General features: G+C 38.7%; 3 protein-coding genes across 3 annotated transcripts; 1 reads left to right on the top strand and 2 right to left on the bottom strand.

Moving 5' to 3' along the window:
• Positions 1–382: 382 nt before the first annotated feature.
• Positions 383–5,786, top strand: tceanc2 (transcription elongation factor A (SII) N-terminal and central domain containing 2). Its single transcript, XM_007235207.4, has 4 exons — positions 383–603; positions 673–814; positions 2,062–2,258; positions 4,878–5,786. The coding sequence occupies exons 1-4, from the start codon at positions 499–501 to the stop codon at positions 5,070–5,072; spliced, it is 639 nt and encodes a 212-aa protein (XP_007235269.3). The 5' UTR covers positions 383–498; the 3' UTR covers positions 5,073–5,786.
• A 1,571-nt stretch (positions 5,787–7,357) lies between these two features.
• cdcp2 (CUB domain containing protein 2) lies at positions 7,358–16,472 on the bottom strand. The gene is made up of 6 exons (XM_022678605.2): positions 15,895–16,472; positions 14,486–14,833; positions 12,842–13,183; positions 10,858–11,211; positions 8,957–9,135; positions 7,358–7,786 (listed from the first exon to the last, which is right to left on the bottom strand). Exons 1-6 carry the CDS (start codon positions 15,962–15,964, stop codon positions 7,475–7,477), a joined length of 1,605 nt encoding a protein of 534 aa, XP_022534326.2. The 5' UTR covers positions 15,965–16,472; the 3' UTR covers positions 7,358–7,474.
• Positions 16,473–17,007: 535 nt separating this feature from the next.
• Positions 17,008–20,899, bottom strand: LOC125801719 (uncharacterized). Its single transcript, XM_049478901.1, has 2 exons — positions 20,491–20,899; positions 17,008–18,755 (listed from the first exon to the last, which is right to left on the bottom strand). Exons 1-2 carry the CDS (start codon positions 20,776–20,778, stop codon positions 17,286–17,288), a joined length of 1,758 nt encoding a protein of 585 aa, XP_049334858.1. The 5' UTR covers positions 20,779–20,899; the 3' UTR covers positions 17,008–17,285.
• Between the last annotated feature and the right edge of the window lie 161 nt (positions 20,900–21,060).

Genomic DNA, 21,060 nt, shown 5'->3' with positions numbered 1-21,060 from the left:
TTGTTTGTTTGTTTAGATTTGTTGTTTGTTTGTGTTTTTGTTTTGTTGTGATGTAAATTCGATCTATTATTGTGTCTGTTTCATGCTGTTGGATCGCATTGTATACAAAAATTAATAAAAAAGAAAAAAGAAAAAAAATGATAATATAACATTTCTATAACATTTTTAAATTCAAAATAAAAGTCTCAAGCAAACAAATACAAGAAAAGAAAAGTGTGAGTAAAATAAAAGTCTGAATAGTGAACATAATTATAATACATTTTTGTTGTAATAATTAATTTGAATTATTTTCACGATTCAGACTTTTATTTTACTCACACTTTTCTTTTCTTGTATTTGTTTGTATGCGACTTTAATTTTGAATTTCCGGTTTTCTCCACTAGCAACTCAAACTTCCTGTTCATTGTTGTTGTGCTCAGTGTTAAGTGAAAGCAAGACATGAGAAGATCATCAGTGAAGCAGCCAGAACATTAGGACCCGTTTTTAGAGAGGAAGAGGATGGACAGGTTTGTGGTGAAGATCCCTAAGCAGGCTGGAGGACAGCAGCAGGGAGGGAAACCTGCAGAGAAGGTGTACAGACAGGCCACTCTGGAGTCTCTGAAGGTGAGGAGTGTAGTGTGAGGTAGTGATGTGTGTGAACAGGGTGTGAACAGGTTTCTCTGTGTTATTCAGAGGGTGGTGGTGATTGAGGACATTGAGAGGTTTAAGGCCATGCTGGAACTTCCTGCTCAGACTAAGGAGAACATGCTGATGGCTCTGAGGGAGCTGGACAAGAAAGTGCCTTCAAAAGAGGTGCTGAGATCCACCAGAATTGGTAAAAAAAGGAGCTACCTTGTTTTTTTATTTGTAGATATTTGAATTAACCCTTTCAGACATTAATTATGTTCCAGTGCAAAAATATAAGAATATGAGACTTTTTCTGTGATCCACACAAAACAAGACTGTAATATTCTTAATACACACTCTATATAAAATGAAATCCAATTAACTAAAAAATAATAATAATTTTTATATTATTTAAAATTATATATATTTTTATTCCATTTAGTATAGTGAAGAAATTTTTTTTATACATTTTTTCAATTTTTTTTTTCCATTTCGGCACTTCACAATAATAACTTCAGGAAATTATGAATTTAATATTATATTATCTAAATTTTCTATTTTTTCAAAATTTTCCCCATGGTATAATAAAACTTACATTTGTTGCTGTATGTAAAAATGGAAAAAATATATATATATATAAGAATATTAGAATGTTTCTGTGATGTGCACAAAACATGACATTCTAAAATGTTTTATCCAAATTTATATACAATAAAATCCAAGTAACTAAAAATGTAATTGCCTTTTAATGTCCATTTAATGTCAAGCTGCACAAATGTTCTCTAACAAATATACAGTACCAGTCAACAGTTACACACCTTAAATTCAGTGTTTTTTTTTTCAATACTCTGAAATGTTCTGCATCGTAGATTAATACTAAATTCATCCAAACTATGAAGCAAAACATATTAAAATTAATTAGTAAAGAAAAACGTGTTGAACAAACAGTATATGTTTAATATTTTACATTCTTTAAACTAAAACCTCTTGCATAGATAAAGTTTTCTACATCTCTGCTGGATTTTCTCAGTCAGCTTTATGAGGTAGAGTCACCTGGAATTCAGGCTTTCAGTTAACAGCTGTGCTGAACTCGTCAAGAGTTAATTACTTGAATTTCTTGTCTCTTAATAAAGTGTTTGAGAGCATCAGTTGTAAAGTTTGAAGAGCAAAGCATTCTTAAGTGCAGTCACCGCAAACACTAAATCAAAAACATTATGATGATGGAACGGGCACTCATCAGGTCTGCCCCAGGAAAAGAGTTACGAGCCTCAGAAACCAGAGTATTTGTTGTTGTTGTGTTTGTTTAACAGTAATTTTAAGTTACTACATGATTCCTTATGTGGTTCTTCATAGTCCGGATCACTTCACTATTCATTTACTTTGTAATTTTCAGTATACTCTTCTATATATTATACAGATTTCAGTATGTAAGTATGAATACTGTTTGTCCTGTAGGTCACACGGTTAATAACGTGCGTAAGCAGCATCCGGACGCTGAGGTGAAGGCTCTGGCGCGGGAAGTCTACACACACTGGAGAACCTTCATCGCGGAGAACGCCAACAAACCCTCTATAGAGGTCCGCAGTGATAAACAGACTGAGGGGCTCCGGAGCAACGCGGTCAAACTCCTCGCTGACAGCATCGGACCGGAGGTAGGATGTACTGCACTGATACATAGTGCATCTCAAAAAATTTGAATATGATTGAAAAGTTACTTTATTGCAGTAAAACCCCAACAACCAACCAACCTGAGACCCAGGTTTGGCTTGCGATTAGTTAAGGGAAATGAATGGTACGGAAACAGCACTTTATCTGAGGAGCTCCTGCTGCTGTTCCTCACTCTATGAGTGTTTTTATCTGAGTACAATAAAAAAAACAGCAGCAAACAGGGGGGGTTGTATGTGGGTACAGTAAACTGGAAGTGGTGGGATGGGTGGTTTGCGAATGGAATTTAAAGATAGGAGAGATAGGAAAACATTGTCGGTTTTTGTAATGCACTATATTGTTATATAGATTTATTAAACACAGAGTGATCTATTTTAAGCGTTTATTTATTTTATAGTTGATGATTATGGCTTACAGACAATGAAAACCCAAAAATCAGTGTCTCAGAAAATAAGAATATTTTTGGCAGTGTGGGCAGTGTTCCACATCCGGCTGGAAAATGAAATCTGCATCTATTTTAAGCATTTATTTATTTTATTGTTGATGATTATGGCTTACAGCCAATAAAGGTTCTCAGAATAGTGTCTTAGAATATTTTATTCTAATCGTATGGTCATGAAAATTTGCCTTGAAGGCATGAAAAAGTCATGGAAATGTATTGGTTAAAAGTGTATGAACCCTGTATATTGTAAAGGATAAACAGGAGGTTTTTGAAACAATGTGGGGACCCGTTATGGGTTATATAAAGAGCTTAGGTAATATAGAACTTTAGACAGGTTGTGAGAAGTGGGTTCACATTCCTTTTTTGTTTAATATATGTGTATGTAGGTGTATGTATGTATGTATGTATGTATATGTATATTTCTACTGTATATCCTTCTGTGGCCCAGGTTTAGCTTGAGATTAGTTAAGGGAAATTAGGGGTACGGGAACAGCACTTTATCTGAGGAGCTCCTGCTGCTGTTCCTCACTGTAAGAGTGTTTTTATGGGAGTAAAATAGAAAAACAACAGCAAACAGGTGGGGAGGGATGGTTGTGGGTAGGGTAAACTGGAAGCTGTGGGTTGGATGTGTAAAAACTTGATTACAGAAAAACAACAGCAATCAGCAATTATTCACTCAAAAAAGAGACGAGTGGAATTGCTCAATCTATCCACAGAGAAAAGTTCTGAGTACATTTCATTTCAGTATCATTTCATTCATTTATTCATAAAAATGTATTTTTTAAATTACAATTCTAATCTAATTTAATTTAATTGTGATTTCTGCAAAAACGTCCTCAGTATGTCCTTAAATGGAGACATATATATTTTTTTATATATTTTAATTGAGTGTAATGGTACTGGAAGTGTCTTCATATGAGGTCAAAGGGTCAACATTTTAACTGATTAAAGCTGTGTCTCAATTCAGGGGCTGCATCCTTCGAAGGACGTGGTCTACGAAGGTGTGTCCTTTGAAGGATGGGTAGGCTGCGATGGCAGTACTGAAATGGGACAGTCTACCCTACGGTGTATTTCCTGTTTCCTGTTTGAGATTCTACCCTCCACAACCAAAGTGACCTGAGAACCAAAGGGCTGAGAAATGAGCCAGAGATTTTGATCTAGTTTTGCTTCAGACCACAAAATACCAAATTAATTAAGTCCAGGTTAATTAACTGTGCAGTTACTTAAATATTTTTAATGTGAACGGGTGGAACTGAACATAAATAAAATGGCGTTTGAAATGAAGTTAGAAAAAAGAGAATAAATTAGAATAAAGTATTATGTTATATTATCTATTATATATATATATATATATATATATATATATATATATATATATATATATATATATATATATATATATATATATATATAGTATTTTATATATATATATATATTTATATATACTACATATATATAAACCAAACAATACTTAAAAATAAACTAAATAATACATAAATACATACACACACATATATATATACATATATATATGTATATATATATATATGAAGTATAGTATTTACATATGTATAAACTATTAACATATAACAACATAAACATGATAATACATATAAACTAAATAATATAAATGATATAATATATAAATAATATTTATAATATCTATAAGTATTTATATATCTATAAACTACATAATAGAGCCGACTCCTCTGCTGACTCTGCCCTGTTCGCGCTGAAATAAGCCGGCACGCAATGAATCTTGGGATACTGTAGGCTGTGAGGGATACACCCGGTGCATCCTTTGTTTTTGAGGAAAGGAAAGCTGCATTCGTCGGCCGCATTCGAAGGAGTCTTCGAAATGGGACAGCCTAGTCGCACCGCGGTGACGTAATTGGCCTTTAAATGAGTGCTTCGAAGGATGCAGCCCCTGAATTGAGACACAGCCTAAGTATCATGATGCAGAGAAGCAGTAACGTCCCCATATAAGGACGCAGGGTCTCAGGAGGATATATGGGGGGTGGATTTGTGTGGGTTACAATGTTTGTTTTATTGTTCTGTCTCATATTTGGCTTTTGTTTTGTATATAAATAAAAAGACTATAAGAAAAAGAAAACATCATTTTGTTTCGTGTGATGTTCCTCTGGTTTCTGGTTGGTTTCTGCAGGTCAGTGATGGGCTGGTGGAGAACATGGAGAGGGAGGTGTTTCATCAGTCCTCTCGTCTGATTAACGTGGTTTATAGAAGAACTATCAGAGCGCTGGTCTTCGCTCTGAAGCACAAACCGGACGTCCGAGCACAAGTGAGGGACGGGACACTCCCTGTCAACACGTTCGTGAGCAATCACAAGAAGAAACAGTGACTCCTACCATCTTACTTATTTTATTTTAATTTTATGTGAAACTTTTTATACTGTATGATTTTTAAATGCTATGGTCCAATCCCATTTCACCCCTGATCCACCACCCCTCTGTTTTGTGTGTGCTAGAGGTGTCCTGATTCTTGTTAGGCTGCAGGGGTAGGTTAGGGTTAGGGGAAGGTATAGGTATAGGGCTTGTTATCCTTCATACAGAGATTTTTCAGAATCACTGGTAAGAAACCCACAAATGTAAATATTTTCCAAGCTAAAAGTGACGATTAGCACTATTTTACCATAGTTTAATGAGTAGTTTCAATGTTTTAAGGCCAAATTCTTCATAAAAAAGGATTAAAAGGTCGCTAATAGTTTGTATCAGTAGCTAGCTAGCTAGCTAACTTTCCCATTCCACCTTAAATGGTGCAACAGACAGCAGGGGCTGCATCATTTAAGGTGGAACGGAAAAATAAAACAAAATAAAAGATATTCAAAGCAAATTTCAGCTCCCCATCACAGAGGAATTAAGGAATGGACAGTAATAAATCATTTCTGCATCATCTCTCACCTTTCTGAAGACAAACGATAAAATACACCCTAACGTTAACTAGTTAATCAGCAGCAGCAGTTAGGTTGCTGAACTTTAGCGCTCCTGATGGTTTTCCCAATTCTTAGGGGGAGGATTTTACCCCTTCTTCTTCTAACTCTGTTCCAAAAGGAAGGGTTACACTAAAAAAAAAATAGGTAGGGGTAAGTAGGAGGTTTAAGGGGTGAAATGGGATTGGGCCTATATCATTGGTTGGTTTTAATAATGTTGAAGAGCAGGATGTCCATATTACCTTTAACTAGAGCGCTGTTCAAACAGCATGAACTGAACTATATAAACTATATTCTCTATAAAGAGAATCCTGTCAGTTTTTATAAAACCTTTTAAAATAATAGATTTTTTTTTTGCTTCATTTTTTATGTATTTCATATTTCAGTAATATTTACAGCTTAAAATAGTGGAATCATTGCATTCATTAGACGGGTTCTCCACAAAAATAGTGTGTATTATATTGAGCAGAGTTACCGTATTTTTCGCACTATAAGGTGCACTTAAAATCCTTAAATGATTTAAGCATTATTATCCGGTGCTCCTTATGTATGAATTCTACCAGTCAGGTATTAAGGAGCAGCACTGCTGGAGCAGCATTAGCATTAGCTGCTAATCACACTAAGCGCTAGCTCTTTTGCAGTTCAGAGGTGAGTATATTGCTGGGACTGTAGCCTGCTGCTAACCCCGGCTAGCGCTGCTGCAGCAGCATTGGCATTAGCCGCTAACCGCGCTAAGAACTAGCTCATTTGCTGTTCAGAGGTGAGTATATTGAACTGTAGTCTGCGTATTTACCGTGTTTAAACAAGCTACGTGGGACAAACCACTAGCTAATATAGCCCTGGTTTACCGGAATACTCATGGTTCCTCAGTGTAGCGCTGTCGGGCGCCGTTAGCTGCTAAACGCTAGTGCTAGCATACTATAAATAAACAGAAATTTTCAGGAGAGAAATCTGTGTAGATTAACATCCAGCGCTCGTTTGACTTTAAAAGGAAATGTTTTTTTTACTTAGCTTAGCTTTACGTAACTTAGTTAACCTACACCCCAACCATCACCCAGCAACGAGACCTGCTGAATTAGAAGGGAAACATGGCAAAACCCCTGTTCCTTACTAGTGTCGCATAATGCGCTTTATAATCCAGTGCACTTTAAAGTGCGAAAAATATGCTATGTAGGATTAATATCGCAATAGAATAGAATTAAAATCTAAAAAAATCATAAATCCATCATTAAAAGCAGGCCTTTACAGGACCAAAACAGGAAAGCTACCACAAACTGTGATACTCCCACCCCCATGCTTAACGGCTGCAATGAAAGTTCTTTATTAGCTTTTATGGATTGGATGAAGAAAACATACTGTATCCCCAAAAATGGCCAAGACAAAATTATTCTGAAGATTATTAATCAATACTTACAGAAAAAAACATCTTAGAAAAATAAATCTGAGATGCCAAAAGTCATGGGACAGGAAATAGTACAATAGCTACACATGATATTTTGCACCCACCATCTTTCGTCTCTTCTAACTCCCTAACTAAATCACGTCACCTTTCAATGACCACACTAACCAGTGTTCAGTTATCTAATCTACATCACTCACAAGATAACACCTCACAACTCACAAGCTGGACCCTGAGGTAATACTTCATGATCAGTTTATCAACTTATACACTGATAGAAAAAAGTCATGGGACAGCATAGTGTAAGAGTATGTATTTTATATTATAGTATATTTGGATTGAACCGATGTATAAAATTAAGATTATATACAAATATATACAGATAAATACAAAGGAAGCCAGTATTTGAACGTTCCTACAGAAGAACCAGCCAGACGATAGCGATGAGCATGAGGATGACCGCCAGCACGCAGACGCTGATGAAGACGATGTCGCTGGTCTCGTGAGGCTCCGCCTCCTTGCTCTCTCCGCCCCCCTGGCTCTTGGACTCCTCGGCCAATCGGGCCAGCTCGTTCATCCGGTTCCGCTCCTCCGCCGAGATGAGGTTGACCATCGCGACCTTCCTCTGGGCGTCGCACTCGACCTCGTACTCCTGAATGTTCTGGTGTTTCCCGCCCGAGAAGTCGATGTAGAGCGAGTTCACCAGCATCGTGATGTTCCGACGCTTCTGTTCAGACGTAAATACAAAAGAAATACTCTTACTTACAAAGATAGAAGTACAAAAAACATAGACTAAAAACATAACAGCAGTTTTTTTAATGTCAATGATTGCAAATGTGGTCAAATTGAACACCAGGGTCTCTATTGTACACCCTGTGCAAGGTGCATCGGGATGCTCATTGCTATCTTACACCCTATCAACAGTCTATTTTCACACATTGCACCCACGTCCTTAAAATAGGAATTAAAATTAGGAATTAATCTACACTGATGGGTGTGGTGGTCTGGAAGTGAGGTGTGTTCAGTTTAATTTCTGGTGGTGAGAAATACAGGTGCGCCACTGATTGATTAAAACCTGACAACAGTCAACAGTCCACTGTCCAGTCCTATCTTTGCCATGCAGAGTCAAATTCGACTTTTAACTCAACAATAAACAGAAGAAAGAATAAAATAACACTGCTCTTCCCATAAATGAGCTGCTAGCACAAGTTTATCACAGGTCTGTATACTGAAACGTATAAAAGCACTGCGCTGTTAAGATACCAATGTGCCAAACTCAGAGCTCACCTGCTTCTTAAAGGGAATGACAACTGGGTACACTGATTGGTTTATTTCATGTTACGCCCAAAATTAACCACATCCATGATTAATTAAGAGAATTAGCCTTTTGTGTGTGTTTTGAGCCCCGTATGATATACTTTTCCTGCTGTTATGATAGCAAAGACACACAGACAAACCCTAAATCAAGCTGCAAGATCTTGCAAGAATTGACCGGTGCGCTATAGATCGCTAACAGTTCTATTTTCACACCTTGCTCACGTTAAAATTGCATCGGAGTTTAGGAATGAATCTACACTGATGGGTGTGGTGGTCTGGAAGTGAGATGTGTTCAGGTAAATTTCTGGCGTGTTTCTTGTATCTTGGTGAAGAGAAATACAGGTGCGCCACTGACTGATTAAAACCCTGACAACAGTCTGAACTGCTATGGACCTGGAACCGTATATATCTTATATCCAGACTAGAGGCTCCAACAGGGTCTAAACTAGAGCCTCCATTAAACTCACTCATATAAAGTTTCATTACATTCCAACTATCAACTTCTTGTTGCATTATTTTTGTCAGTGAGTGTATAAGAGTAGATGTTTCTAATAAAGTGGCCAGTGATTGTGGAAATGACCTGTCCAGCAGTGCCACAGTTGACGAATCGTGCCAGGATCTTGTAGGTGGTTGAGGTCAGTTGGGCAGAACAGGACGGGTTTCCCAAATAGATGCTCTCACGGTCCAACTGGGGCAAAGACTGCTGGGAAATCTGAATCTGGAACTCTGTTCTGGTGCAGCTTACATTGACGGGGACCACTGGGAAACACAAATACAACACAGGTGCAGAGTTTTAGATACAAACCATGATACTCCCACCACCACGCTTAACAGTTTTAATAATAATACACCAATCAAGCATAGCTTGACTTTATGACTTTATGTATTTGTACCTCTATGTTTGAGCTCCACTGATCTTATACCACACTTTGTAGTTCTATAGTAACAATAACACACTGTAGTCCTGTATCAGGACCCCACAGACAATGATACTCCCACCACCATGCTTTACGGTTTTATTAATGATACACCAATTGAGGAAAACTTTGTAACATTTTGGGAATGCATATTTTTCTCTCCTTGAAAATAAAATACATCTGTTTTAAGGTTAGATCCACTATATTTTGAACATTATATTATGTATAGACCACGGTTTGAAGTCCTATTAAAGAAGAAAATCAAACAGTTATTAAATGAAACCACTGATGTTTTGAAAAAAACACTTTTCATAGTATTAATCATGTTTCAATTCCAATTATTTTACTGTAATATAAAGGAATTTGGAGTTAGTTATGGGATGGCAAAACACAGATTGGGCAAATAGACTACTATTTTTTTTTTTTCTTATTTTTATTCTTGTTTTTATTTTATGTTCTGTTTTTGTTTATTTGTCTGTTTTTTTTTTCTTATTTCTTCCTTTTTTCTCTTTGTTTACTGCCATTTGTTTTCTCTCCTGGGGTATGTTTTTGTTCTTGTTGTGGCGGGCCCAAACAAAAAAAGGTCAGTAATGGGATTGCAAAATTAGACACATTGCCAATTTGCTTGTATATAGAGCCGAATTTAGACTCTTATAAAATAAGAAAAGCAAAGGATTATTAAACAACACCACTGAGGTCTTGAAGAACACATGTAATAGTATTTATCATGCATGTTTCAAGTAATAATACTGTAAGAATTTGAATAATTGGGATGGCAAATACAGGACAATTGGCTATTTGGTTGTATATATACCTTATTTAGAGAGTTTAGAGTCCTATAAAACATGAAAATCAAACGGTTATCGTATCACATCACTAAATTTATGAATTTCTAAAATCTAAAGCTCTAGAAGAAATTAAGAAACTATTTCAGTTTCTGAATCAGTTTCTCTGATTTTGCTATTTTTAGGTTTATGTTTGAGTAAAATGAACATTGTTGTTTTATTCTATAAACTACAGACAACATTTCTCCCAAATTCCAAATAAAAATATTGTCATTTAGAGCATTTATTTACAGAAAATGAGAAATGGCGGAAATAACAAAAAAGATGCAGAGCTTTCAGACCTCAAATAATGCAAAGAAAACAAAGTTAATATTCATAAATTTGAATAATCCTGGTTTTTAATCACAGTTTTCATTCTTCTTGGCATCATGTTCTCCTCCACCAGTCTTACACACTGCTTTTGGATAACTTTATGCTGCTTTACTCCTGGTGCAGAAATTCAAGCAGTTCAGTTTGGTGGTTTGATGGTTTGTGATCATCCATCTTCCTCTTGATTATATTCCAGAGGTTTATAATTTGCTAAAATCAAAGAAACTCATCATTTTTAAGTGATCTCTTATTTTTGTTCCAGAGCTGTATATTCCTGTAGCATTTTGGAGTAACTGGAGATCAACCTAGGAAAAATGCCTATTTATTTTTGGTACCAGCAACACAACCACCACCCAAATAACTTTAACTATAACTTTACTATGGTCCATAGTGTCCCTGAATGTTCTCACCTCCTGTGTAGGACGCTGTAAATCCTTTAAAAGCCATGTTTCGGTCAGTGTTGAGGACCACCAGCAGCTTGTTCGTCTTTGACGTAAGATACGGGGGTTGTTCTGTACCGCACCAGCGTCCGAGCAGGGGGTCCGTCTCGCTGCCCCCGTCGTACACAGATACCGAGTCGAAATCACACATGTCCGACAGGCTGTTCTCGTCCTCCAGCTCCATCTCGGGGAAATAGAGCTTGATCCTGTAGCCGGGGGGCAGAGAAATGGTCCAGTGGCAGTTGACGTTGTTGGGGTAGATGTTTGGAAAGTTGGGGCTGGTGAAGTTCCCGCTGATGGCTTTCAGAACCTGCTGGCACTCTCCTTCCAAAAAAACGTACAGAAAATATAGAGTTAAATGTGAAAAATACATTTAAATGAACAAGAACGCACAGTGTCACTGATGCGAAGTCATTTTTTAATGACTATTTACATTGTAGATTCTCACTGAAGCATCAAAACTATGAATGAACACATGTGGAGTTTTATGTACTTAACAAAAAACATGAGCTGAACCTCCACAGTCACCGGACCTGAACCCAATCCAGATGGTTTGGGGTGAGCTGGAGCACAGAGTGAAGAAGGCAAAGGGGCAACAAGTGCTAATAAACACCTCTGGGAACTCCTTCCTTCCTTCAAGACTCATTTCAGGTGGCCACCTCTTGAAGAAGCTCATTGAGAGAATGATGCCAAGAGTGTGCAAAGCAGTAATCAGAGCAAAGGGGGGCTATTTTGAAGAAACTAGAATATAAAACATGTTTTTAGTTATTTCACATTTTTTTGTTAAGTACATAAAACTCCACACGTGTTCATTTATAGTTTTGATGCTTCAGTGAGAATCTACAACGTAAAGAGTCTTTATGAAAATAAAGAAAACGCATTAAAAAAGAGAAGGTGTGTCCAAACCTTTGGATTGTACTGTACTGTAAAGATATTTCAACAGATGTTACAGAATTATATTTAGATCAGTTTCATGCATAAGTTTATTGAGTGAGGAGCTGCCTCCAAATTGCTATGATACCATGATACCGCCACCCCCATGTTTAACAGCTGGAGTGAGATAGTTGAAGTGAGACACTGAAATGCAGTGCTTTTTTGTTTTTAGGCAAATACAGGATTCTACGTAATTATACAGGTTTCTACTGTATAAAACTGTACTACAGTCATATAATAAACATAAACATGGTTGTAAAATGTTATCCAGACCTACAGAAAATAGACTGATAAGTGATTTTCTTAATGCTACACAATCCCTTGAGTTCCTAGCACCAGATTACAGTGCTGGTGATTCTGTATCTACTGTAACTGTAGATTAATTAAAGAGCAGTATGAGTATAACAGATTATGGTGCTGGTGACTCTGTATCTACTGTAACTGTAGATTAATTACAGAGCAGTACGGGTACAACAGATTACAGTGCTGGTGATTCTGTATCTACTGTAACTGTAGATTAATTACAGAGCAGTATGGGTACAACAGATTACAGTGCTGGTGATTCTGTATCTACTGTAACTGTAGATTAATTACAGAGCAGTACGGGTACAACAGATTACAGTGCTGGTGATTCTGTATCTACTGTAACTGTAGATTAATTACAGAGCAGTACGGGTACAACAGATTACAGTGCTGGTGATTCTGTATCTACTGTAACTGTAGATTAATTACAGAGCAGTATGGGTACAACAGATTACGGCGCTGGTGATTCTGTATCTACTGTAACTGTAGATTAATTACAGAGCAGTACGGGTACAACAGATTACAGTGCTGGTGATTCTGTATCTTCTGTAACTGTAGATTAATTACAGAGCAGTATGGGTACAACAGATTACGGCGCTGGTGATTCTGTATCTACTGTAACTGTAGATTAATTACAGAGCAGTACGGGTACAACAGATTACGATGCTGGTGATTCTGTATCTACTGAAATGTAAAGAATATAATGCACTGGTCTTACCTGAGTAATAGTAGGCCTTGAATCCTCTTCCTCCGATATTAAAATCAGATTTGAACACCACCAGCAGCTGGTTGGAGGTGGTCACCGTGTTTGGGGGTCTCTCGCTGCCGCAGTAATTCCCGATGTGGCGGTGTTTGATCGTTGGTCCGTCGAACAGGGCGATATAGTCAAAATTACATCCTTCATTATTCTCCAGCTGGAAGTCCAGGAAGACCAGACTGACCACGCTGCGGTTGGACACGTGCACCGTCCAGGAGCAGTCTGCATTATTACTGTACTCCAGCGGGTATCCTGGGCTGGATATTACCCCGGAAAGACCCGTCAGTACACCACCGCACATATCTGCTCCAAAAAACATTGAAGAAGATGTGTTAGTACAGTGTGCAATGTAAGGGCTTGATTGATATCATCATATGTATCATTTTATTACCAATACCAAAGTTTTATCACATTTTCTCCCCAATTTACTCGGCCAATTACCCAACCCACTCATTAGGACTCCCCATATCACTAGTGATGCCCCAACACACCAGGAGGGTGAACAGCAGCACACGCCTCCTCCGACACATGTGAAGTCAGACTCCGCCTCTATCTGAACTGCTGCTGATGCTTTAGCATTACCGAGTAGCATCACAGCGCTAACGCCCGGAGGAAAGCGCAGCGACTCGGTTCTGATACATCAGCTCACAGACGCAGCCTTGTGCTGATCAGCATCACCCTAGGAGTGATGAGGGGAGAGAGCGCCACCTACTGTACCCACCCAGAGAGAGCAAGGACAACTGTGCTCTCTCAGGGCTCCGACAGCTGATGGCAAGCTGCATGACCAGGATTCAAAACAGCAATCTCCCGATCATAGTGGCAGCTCCTTAGTTCGTTGAACTACTCCAGGGATACAGCTGAATGAAATGAAATTTTAATTTTGAGAAATTAAAAAAAAAAAAAAAAAAAAAAAACGAATTATTCCAATCATTGATAATGTTTACAGTATCTTACCACAAAGGTAAACACACCTCTCACATTTTTGTAAACCCTGAATATTCAACATGCCACCTCATGGCAAATAATTCTCAAAGGATGTGAGAAACAGAACTGTTACTCTCCACAAAGATTGCCTAGGCTATAAGAAGATTGCTAACACCCTAAACCTGAGATACAGCACAATGGGCACGGTCATACAGCGTTTTTTGTGGATGGTTTCCACTCAAAAAAGGCCTTGAAGTTGAGTTCACATGTTCAGCAGAATATCGAGATACTGGCTTAAAAAGTAGACATATGAGTGCTGCCAGCATTGCTGCACAGGTTAAAAAAGTGGGAGTTCATTCTGCAGCGCTCAGACCATACACTGCAACTCTGTCTGCATTTCACTGTCCTTCAAGGTAACCTCTTCTGAAGCTGATTCACAAAAAAGCCTGCAAACAGTTTGCTGAAAACAAACAGTTCAAGACCATGGACCACTGAAACCATGTCCTGTGGTCTGATGATACCAACATAAACTTGTTTGGCTCAGATGGTGATCCAGTTCAGATCTTTGTTTTTGCTGCTGTGTTTCAGTAGAGTGCACTCTACTGAAAACAACAAATAATCCCAAATCATAATTATTGCGCCAGGCCTAGACATGAGACCCTATCAGAATAAACCCATTACCTTTCCTGTATCCAACGTTAAATCCACTGTGGGCCACGTGTCGGTCCGAGTGGAAAATGATGGACATGACATTCCAGGATGAGCTGAACTGTGGAGGAGTCATGTCCCCACAGAACTTCCCCAGCAGGTTCCCCTCGTCCTCAGAGATGCCGTTGTAGATCTTGATGTAGTCGTAGGCGCAGTCTGTGTGGAACTCCAGCTCGAAGTGATGGAAGGTCAGCAGCACCGAAGAACCCTCCGACACCACGATCAGCCACGAGCAATCCACGTTATACGGGTACAGACCCGGGAAATTCGGGCTGGAGATGTTCCCACTGGTCGCTGACAGGATTCCCCCACATTTAACTCCTGCAGGGTGGAGAAATGGGGGTGTAATGCTAACAATGCTAACCTGGGACAATGCTAACAATACAAACCTGGGACAATGTTATCAATGCGAACCTGTGGTAATGCTTACCTGGGGCAGTTCTAACCTGGGGCAAATATATCCTAGGGTAATTGTAACCTGTGACAATGCTAACAATACAAACCTGGGACAATGTTATCAATGCTAACCTGTGGTAATGCTTACCTGGGGCAGTTCTAACCTGGGGCAAATCTATCCTAGGGTAATTGTAACCTGTGACAATGCTAACAATACAAACCTGTGACAATGCTAACCTGTGATAATGCTAACAATGCAAACCTGTGACAATACTAACAGTACAAACCTGGGACATTGGAGAATGCTAACACTGGAGAATGCTAACAGTGCTAATCTGGGAGAATGATAACCTGGGGCAAAGCTAACCTGGGACAGTGCTAACCTAGGCCAATGCCAACCATACAAACCTGTGACAATGCTAACCTGTGACAATACTAACAATACAAACCTGGGACAATGTTAGCAATGCTAACCTGTGACAATGCTAACGGTGTTAACCTGGGATAGTTCTAACCCGGGGCAATTTTAACCAGGGACAATGCTAACCTGGGGCAATTCTAAACTGGGACAGTGCTAACCTGTGGCAATGCTAAACTGGGGCAATGTTGTCCTGGGGCAGTGCCAATCTGGGCCAATGCAAACAATACAAACTTGTGAAAATGCTAACCTGTGAGAATGTTAGAAATGCTTAACTGTGACAATGCTAAAAGTGTTAACCTGGGACAGTGCTAACCTGGAGCAATGCTAACCTGTGACAACACTAACTTGGGACAGTGCTAATCTATGACAATGCTAACCTGTGACAGTTCTAGTACTAATAATAACTTGTTAATACTTAGTCCAAAAAAACAAAACAAATAAGAGTCTGCAGACTTACAATACTCCTATAATAACAAACATATATTTCTGTTTATATGTAGAATTTTTTTTTCTTTAATAAAAAAAAAATTCTAAACGTGAAGAGTTTAAAAAACTGTAGTCCTACCTTTCCTGGAAGCAGCTCTACTAAATACACACAGCAGCTGGAGATACCCGAGGGCCGTCCTGATGTCCATGCTGTGCCTCAGAGTCCTCAGTCAGAGTTATCACCCCGCGGACGGGCAGCGAGTGAGAGAACAGGAGTCCTGTCAGAGTCCTGAAAGAGTCCTGCTGTAACAGGTTAGATGTAAGGGTGTAACACTACACTGCGGGACTGTGGAACATGATCTGAGGAGCACCCCGCACCTTCTCCTCTACATATTAATGAAGACTATCGAATGCACACCGCCGGCTTGTCCTGACATTGTTTGGAGAGGCGGTATGAAATGTTAATGGTGGTCAAACACACACAAACTGCCATTTATTAATAGAGAGAGGAATGGAAACAGATGTAGGATCAGATACGGACATGGACCAAAAATTAGAACAACCATTAACCACTGTCGACAAGAGATTTAAGCAGCCAAATGAAGCCCTGTGCGAGCGAAAGATGGGTATATAACCTGCTGTAGGCTGAATGGGTGGGTATATAAACTGATGTAGGCTGAATGGGTGGGTATATAAACTGATGTAGGCTGAATGGGTGGGTATATAAACTGATGTTAGCTGAATGGGTAGGTATATAAACTGAAGTAGGCTGAATGCGTAGGTATATAAACTGATGTAAGCTGAATGGTTGGGTATATAAGCTGCTGTAGGCTGAATGGTTGGGTATATAAGCTGCTGTAGGATGAATGGTTGGGTATATAAGCTGCTGTAGGATGAATGGTTGGGTATATAAGCTGCTGTAGGATGAATGGTTGGGTATATAAGCTGCTGTAGGATGAATGTTTGTGTATATAAGCTCCTGTAGGCTGAATGTTTGTGTATATAAGCTCCTGTAGGCTGAATGGTTGGGTATATAAGCTGCTGTAGGCTGAATGGTTGGGTATATAAGCTGCTGTAGGCTGAATGGTTGGGTATATAAGCTGCTGTAGGATGAATGGTTGGATATATAAGCTGCTGTAAGATAAATGGTTGGGTATATAAGCTGCTGTAGGCTGAATGGTTGGATATATAAGCTGCTGTAGGATGAATGAACAGAAAACTCGGTTTTGCATGGTACAATTCCTTTAATATGTGTTACATAACAGATTGGCAAAAATAAACAAGACTTGAGGCATATTATATTTAAAGTATTGATTAAATATATATACTGATTTGTTCAGATTTGATGTTGAAGCAGCAAATCAAAAATCAGCTGTAGATCAGTTTACATAATGTGTACAAAAGTATTGGGATTCTGCTGATTCATTGCTTTTATTGGAGTAACTGTCTCTACAGTCCAGGAAAGGTTTTCTACTGGATTGTGGAGCTGGTAAGGATTAGAACAGGGTTGACCTCTGCCTAGTGCTGCTATCAACACGAAGTGCAACATTTCTCCCAGCTGCCATCAGTGGTGTAGCACCACAGGTAACCCTTACCGTGGTAGCCACACTTGTGATCAGACTTGCAGGTTTTGCCATCTCTAGCTGAATAGCAGTCATCATGATTGCAGCAATAGTTCCAGTTGTTGTTGAAGTCAGTGTAGCACCAGGTGTAACTTTTGCCGTATTTGGCACAGGCATGGTTGCTGCGGCAATCTTTCTGATCTATAGTTTTGCTTTTCCAAAAAGGAGGGCTGCAGTAGTCCCAGGAGCTTTTTGTTTTGCACCAGTAGTAGTCTTCGCCATATGTGCCACACTGATGATCGTCTTTGCACTTCTCCCCGTTAACTGTGATGGATGAGTACTGAGGTGAGCACTGGATCTCAATTTGCCCTGAGCGACACCAGTAATCCTTACGGGTTTCCTGGTAGAGGCAGGGGGTGGAGCAGCACGGCTTAAATCCATCTTTTGTTTCACAGAAATGCTTCAAATTCTGGCAACGTGTTCCATCTGCGGTAGTCATTGCAGTGGGATCGGACTTCTCTGTGACCTGCTGACACTCAACAGCATCTGAACCCTGGTCCAGGTCCCTTTTTCTGAGATCAGAACTTGTGTCAGAAATGCGGCTTGTGTCCACTTCAGTCAGAACACAGGCTCTGTCTGTGTTTCGCTTCATGTTCTCCAAGTCCTTAGAAAAGCCAATCATACTGCTATAGCCTACTATAGAAAAATAACTTTGCTTTTTGCTGTCTCTTATCTCAGAGCATCTGCGTTTTGCTGGCATTTGAAAAAGAACGTTAATGTTTTGCAATTCTGTCAGTTGAATTTTAATTTTTAGGTATTCAGTGATTTCCTCATATTTTCTACTGCTACAGTAACATTCATCAACAAAAATCCTTAGGTTACATCTAGCCTGCTCGGTTCCAGACGGTTGATAGAGTTGTGCCAGTTGAGAATTCAGATCAGCAACAGGCATCATTGTTATGCTAGTATCTGCCACATTTAGGCCTATGTAGCCAAAGGAAAACGATTTGTCCTTGTCATAGGGGTGTATGTAACAGACAGCGGTCCAAATGTGTGTGGGAACAGTCACCCGCTCGTATTCATCACTTGATTGCTCTTGAACCGATTCCTCTCTTTGAGGTATTCGTTTATTTGGATGTGGAACAGTTCCTGTGACTAGGTAGACTGTTGATACAGTATTGTCTTTTAGGAAGTCTTTCACCCCTTTCTCCCACTGATACCAGCGCACTCGGTTAAAGCGTGGATTCATGGGGGCAGCGTTGGTTAGAGTAAATGTTGCTTCACGGCCTTCATCACACTGATAACAGTTGGGGTTGAGGTGTCCACGGTCATATCCTGTCTTACTGTAGTCACTGCTGAGGGCCTGAGACACTTTTATATCTGTTCTATTATATACTGTCTCCAGTGTCATCCAATCAACAGAATTCTTAATAGAAATCTGTAAACAAAATCAAGACACCAGACATTTCAGTTTATCCACATTTTCTCTGTGCTTTTCCAGTGTATTTATTTATTTATTTACACACAACCTAAGTACAATCTACTACATATCCACGTTACCATATTTTTCGCACTATAAGGCACACTTAGAATCCTTTAATTTTCTCATCGGCCTGTCATTTTATCAGCCTGTAGCCTGCTGTAAACTTGAAAACTGTAAACCCCAGCTTGCACTGCTGGACCAGTATTAGCATTAGTCATTAATCATGCTAAGCGCAGTATATCAAACTGTAGCCTGCACGTTTACCTTGTAAAAACAAGCTATGGGGACGAACCACTAGCTAATATCGCCCTGGCTTACTGGAACTCTCAGGGTTGGGTGGCATTTACTAGCGCTAACCTTGGCTAGCGCTAGTGGTTAGCCACTAATGCTAAAGCTGCTGCACCCAGCCTTAGTGAAAATCTGTAAATCTGAGCTTACTGTAAAAAAACGGAAGTACTACTCACCCAAATAAATAGTTTTTAGAAGAGAAACCTGTGTAGATTAACATCCATTTTTAAAATTACAATTTGGTTTATTTAGCTTAGCTTAGGTTTACTCAACTTAGTTACCCACCCACCACCACCAAGTGGTGAGACCTGCTGATTTAGAAGGAAAACATGGCGACACCGCTGTTCCTTACTAGCGTCACATGATGCGTCTTATTATCCGGTGCGCCTTATAGTGCGAAAAGTACGGTAATCAGCTCGTACATTTTTTTCTCAGAATCAGAACTCACTACACTACTCACTGTTGAAATCAGAGCATATTTAAAAAGGTGGAAGCAAAGTAATCCAAATGTATTTGTAGTCCTGACTTGAATTCTTCTTTTAAATCCTGACAGAACAGTAAAACAACAGCCTTCTGTGTTTTGAATGTGAATGTGTATAATACACACACGTTACATCTTAATTACATTTTGTGCGTTTATTTAAATATTGAGGACACCAAATAAATGTAACACTAGCGACATTTTTGATGAAAAATATATTTTACAAAATGACTGCAACTGACCAGCAAACCACATAATCTCAATCATGACATATCTGCTAAATGTTATTTAATCTAGTTATATCTATTTGTTCACAGTTCCCTAAGAATAAGCATACATCAGTAAACATTTCTATATGAAATTGTGAGTTAGATGAGAATATGGGCTTTACTATATACGTCTTCAGAAAATACATAAACAGATGTAATGCCATCATTGTGGGTTTAATAAAATTAAAAGAGATTTTTTGCTATGGGACTAGTGATGTGACTGCTGGGGACAACTTTAAAAAAATAATCTATAAAATATATTTGGCATTTTGTGAAATTTAATGTCATAAATATATTTAAAAGACGTGTAGATTATTGCAGTTAAAATAGTAGAAAAACATTTATTTCAAAATATGACACTCACATTTCACTCACCTTTGCACTTGGTGCTTGGAATGCAAAATAATTATAAATAAAATACAAATATTGCTAAATTGATAGCTAAAGAAGATTTAACTGATAAAATAAAAAATGTTTTATTTTAAAATAAAATTTTTTACCCTAATGTTTTTTGTGCAATATATCTGAAAAGACTAGGAATGCAAAAATGGACGTTTCCATAGAATGATCCATTTACACATGGAATAAAGTATATTTGACGTTAGTATTAACAGATTAACATGCTAATATGAATTAATAAAACATATTTTACCTGTGGCTCAATAAACCATACTGATGTTCTGCTGTTTCCAGCATGCTGTTTATGACGGTCAAAAAGGTATGCGCTGTAGACTGGAATTCTGTGGTGTGTCGAGTAGAGAGTGGCATAGTGATACCTATTATTTAATTTCTGGCAGATTTTCTTGGCGTTCTGATCCATCCCTGCTGGTTCTTTTCCCTTGTAAAAGAATTCGTCACATTCAGCAAAGGTGTCAACCACTTTAGCCTGAGCACTGAGTGCTCCCAGAAGGACGCAGGTGAGCAGAGGCAGGAGAATCATGATCTGCAGTCAAGTCTCGCATCAGAAAGTGCATTTACCAGCGTCCTCTCTGCTTTAAATATTGCTCCAAGACCTTCAGGACAATGCTGCTGGGCATGTCAGAGGGGTGTGGCTATGTGTGTGGGTCAGGATGAAAGTTGTCACCCTTGCAATAAGTCTTGCGACATCAACTACACCAAAAAAATTAAACATTAACAGATGCCACCTTTCCCATTGGTTCCTGGCACCATTAATTATATGGGAGGTAAATCCTGCCAAAATAAAACTGACATGAAAACACTA

Source organism: Astyanax mexicanus, chromosome 4 (assembly GCF_023375975.1).
Source record: "Astyanax mexicanus isolate ESR-SI-001 chromosome 4, AstMex3_surface, whole genome shotgun sequence".
In the NCBI taxonomy this organism is placed as follows: Eukaryota; Metazoa; Chordata; class Actinopteri; order Characiformes; family Acestrorhamphidae; genus Astyanax; species Astyanax mexicanus.
This window is presented reverse-complemented; position numbering and strand designations above follow the sequence as displayed.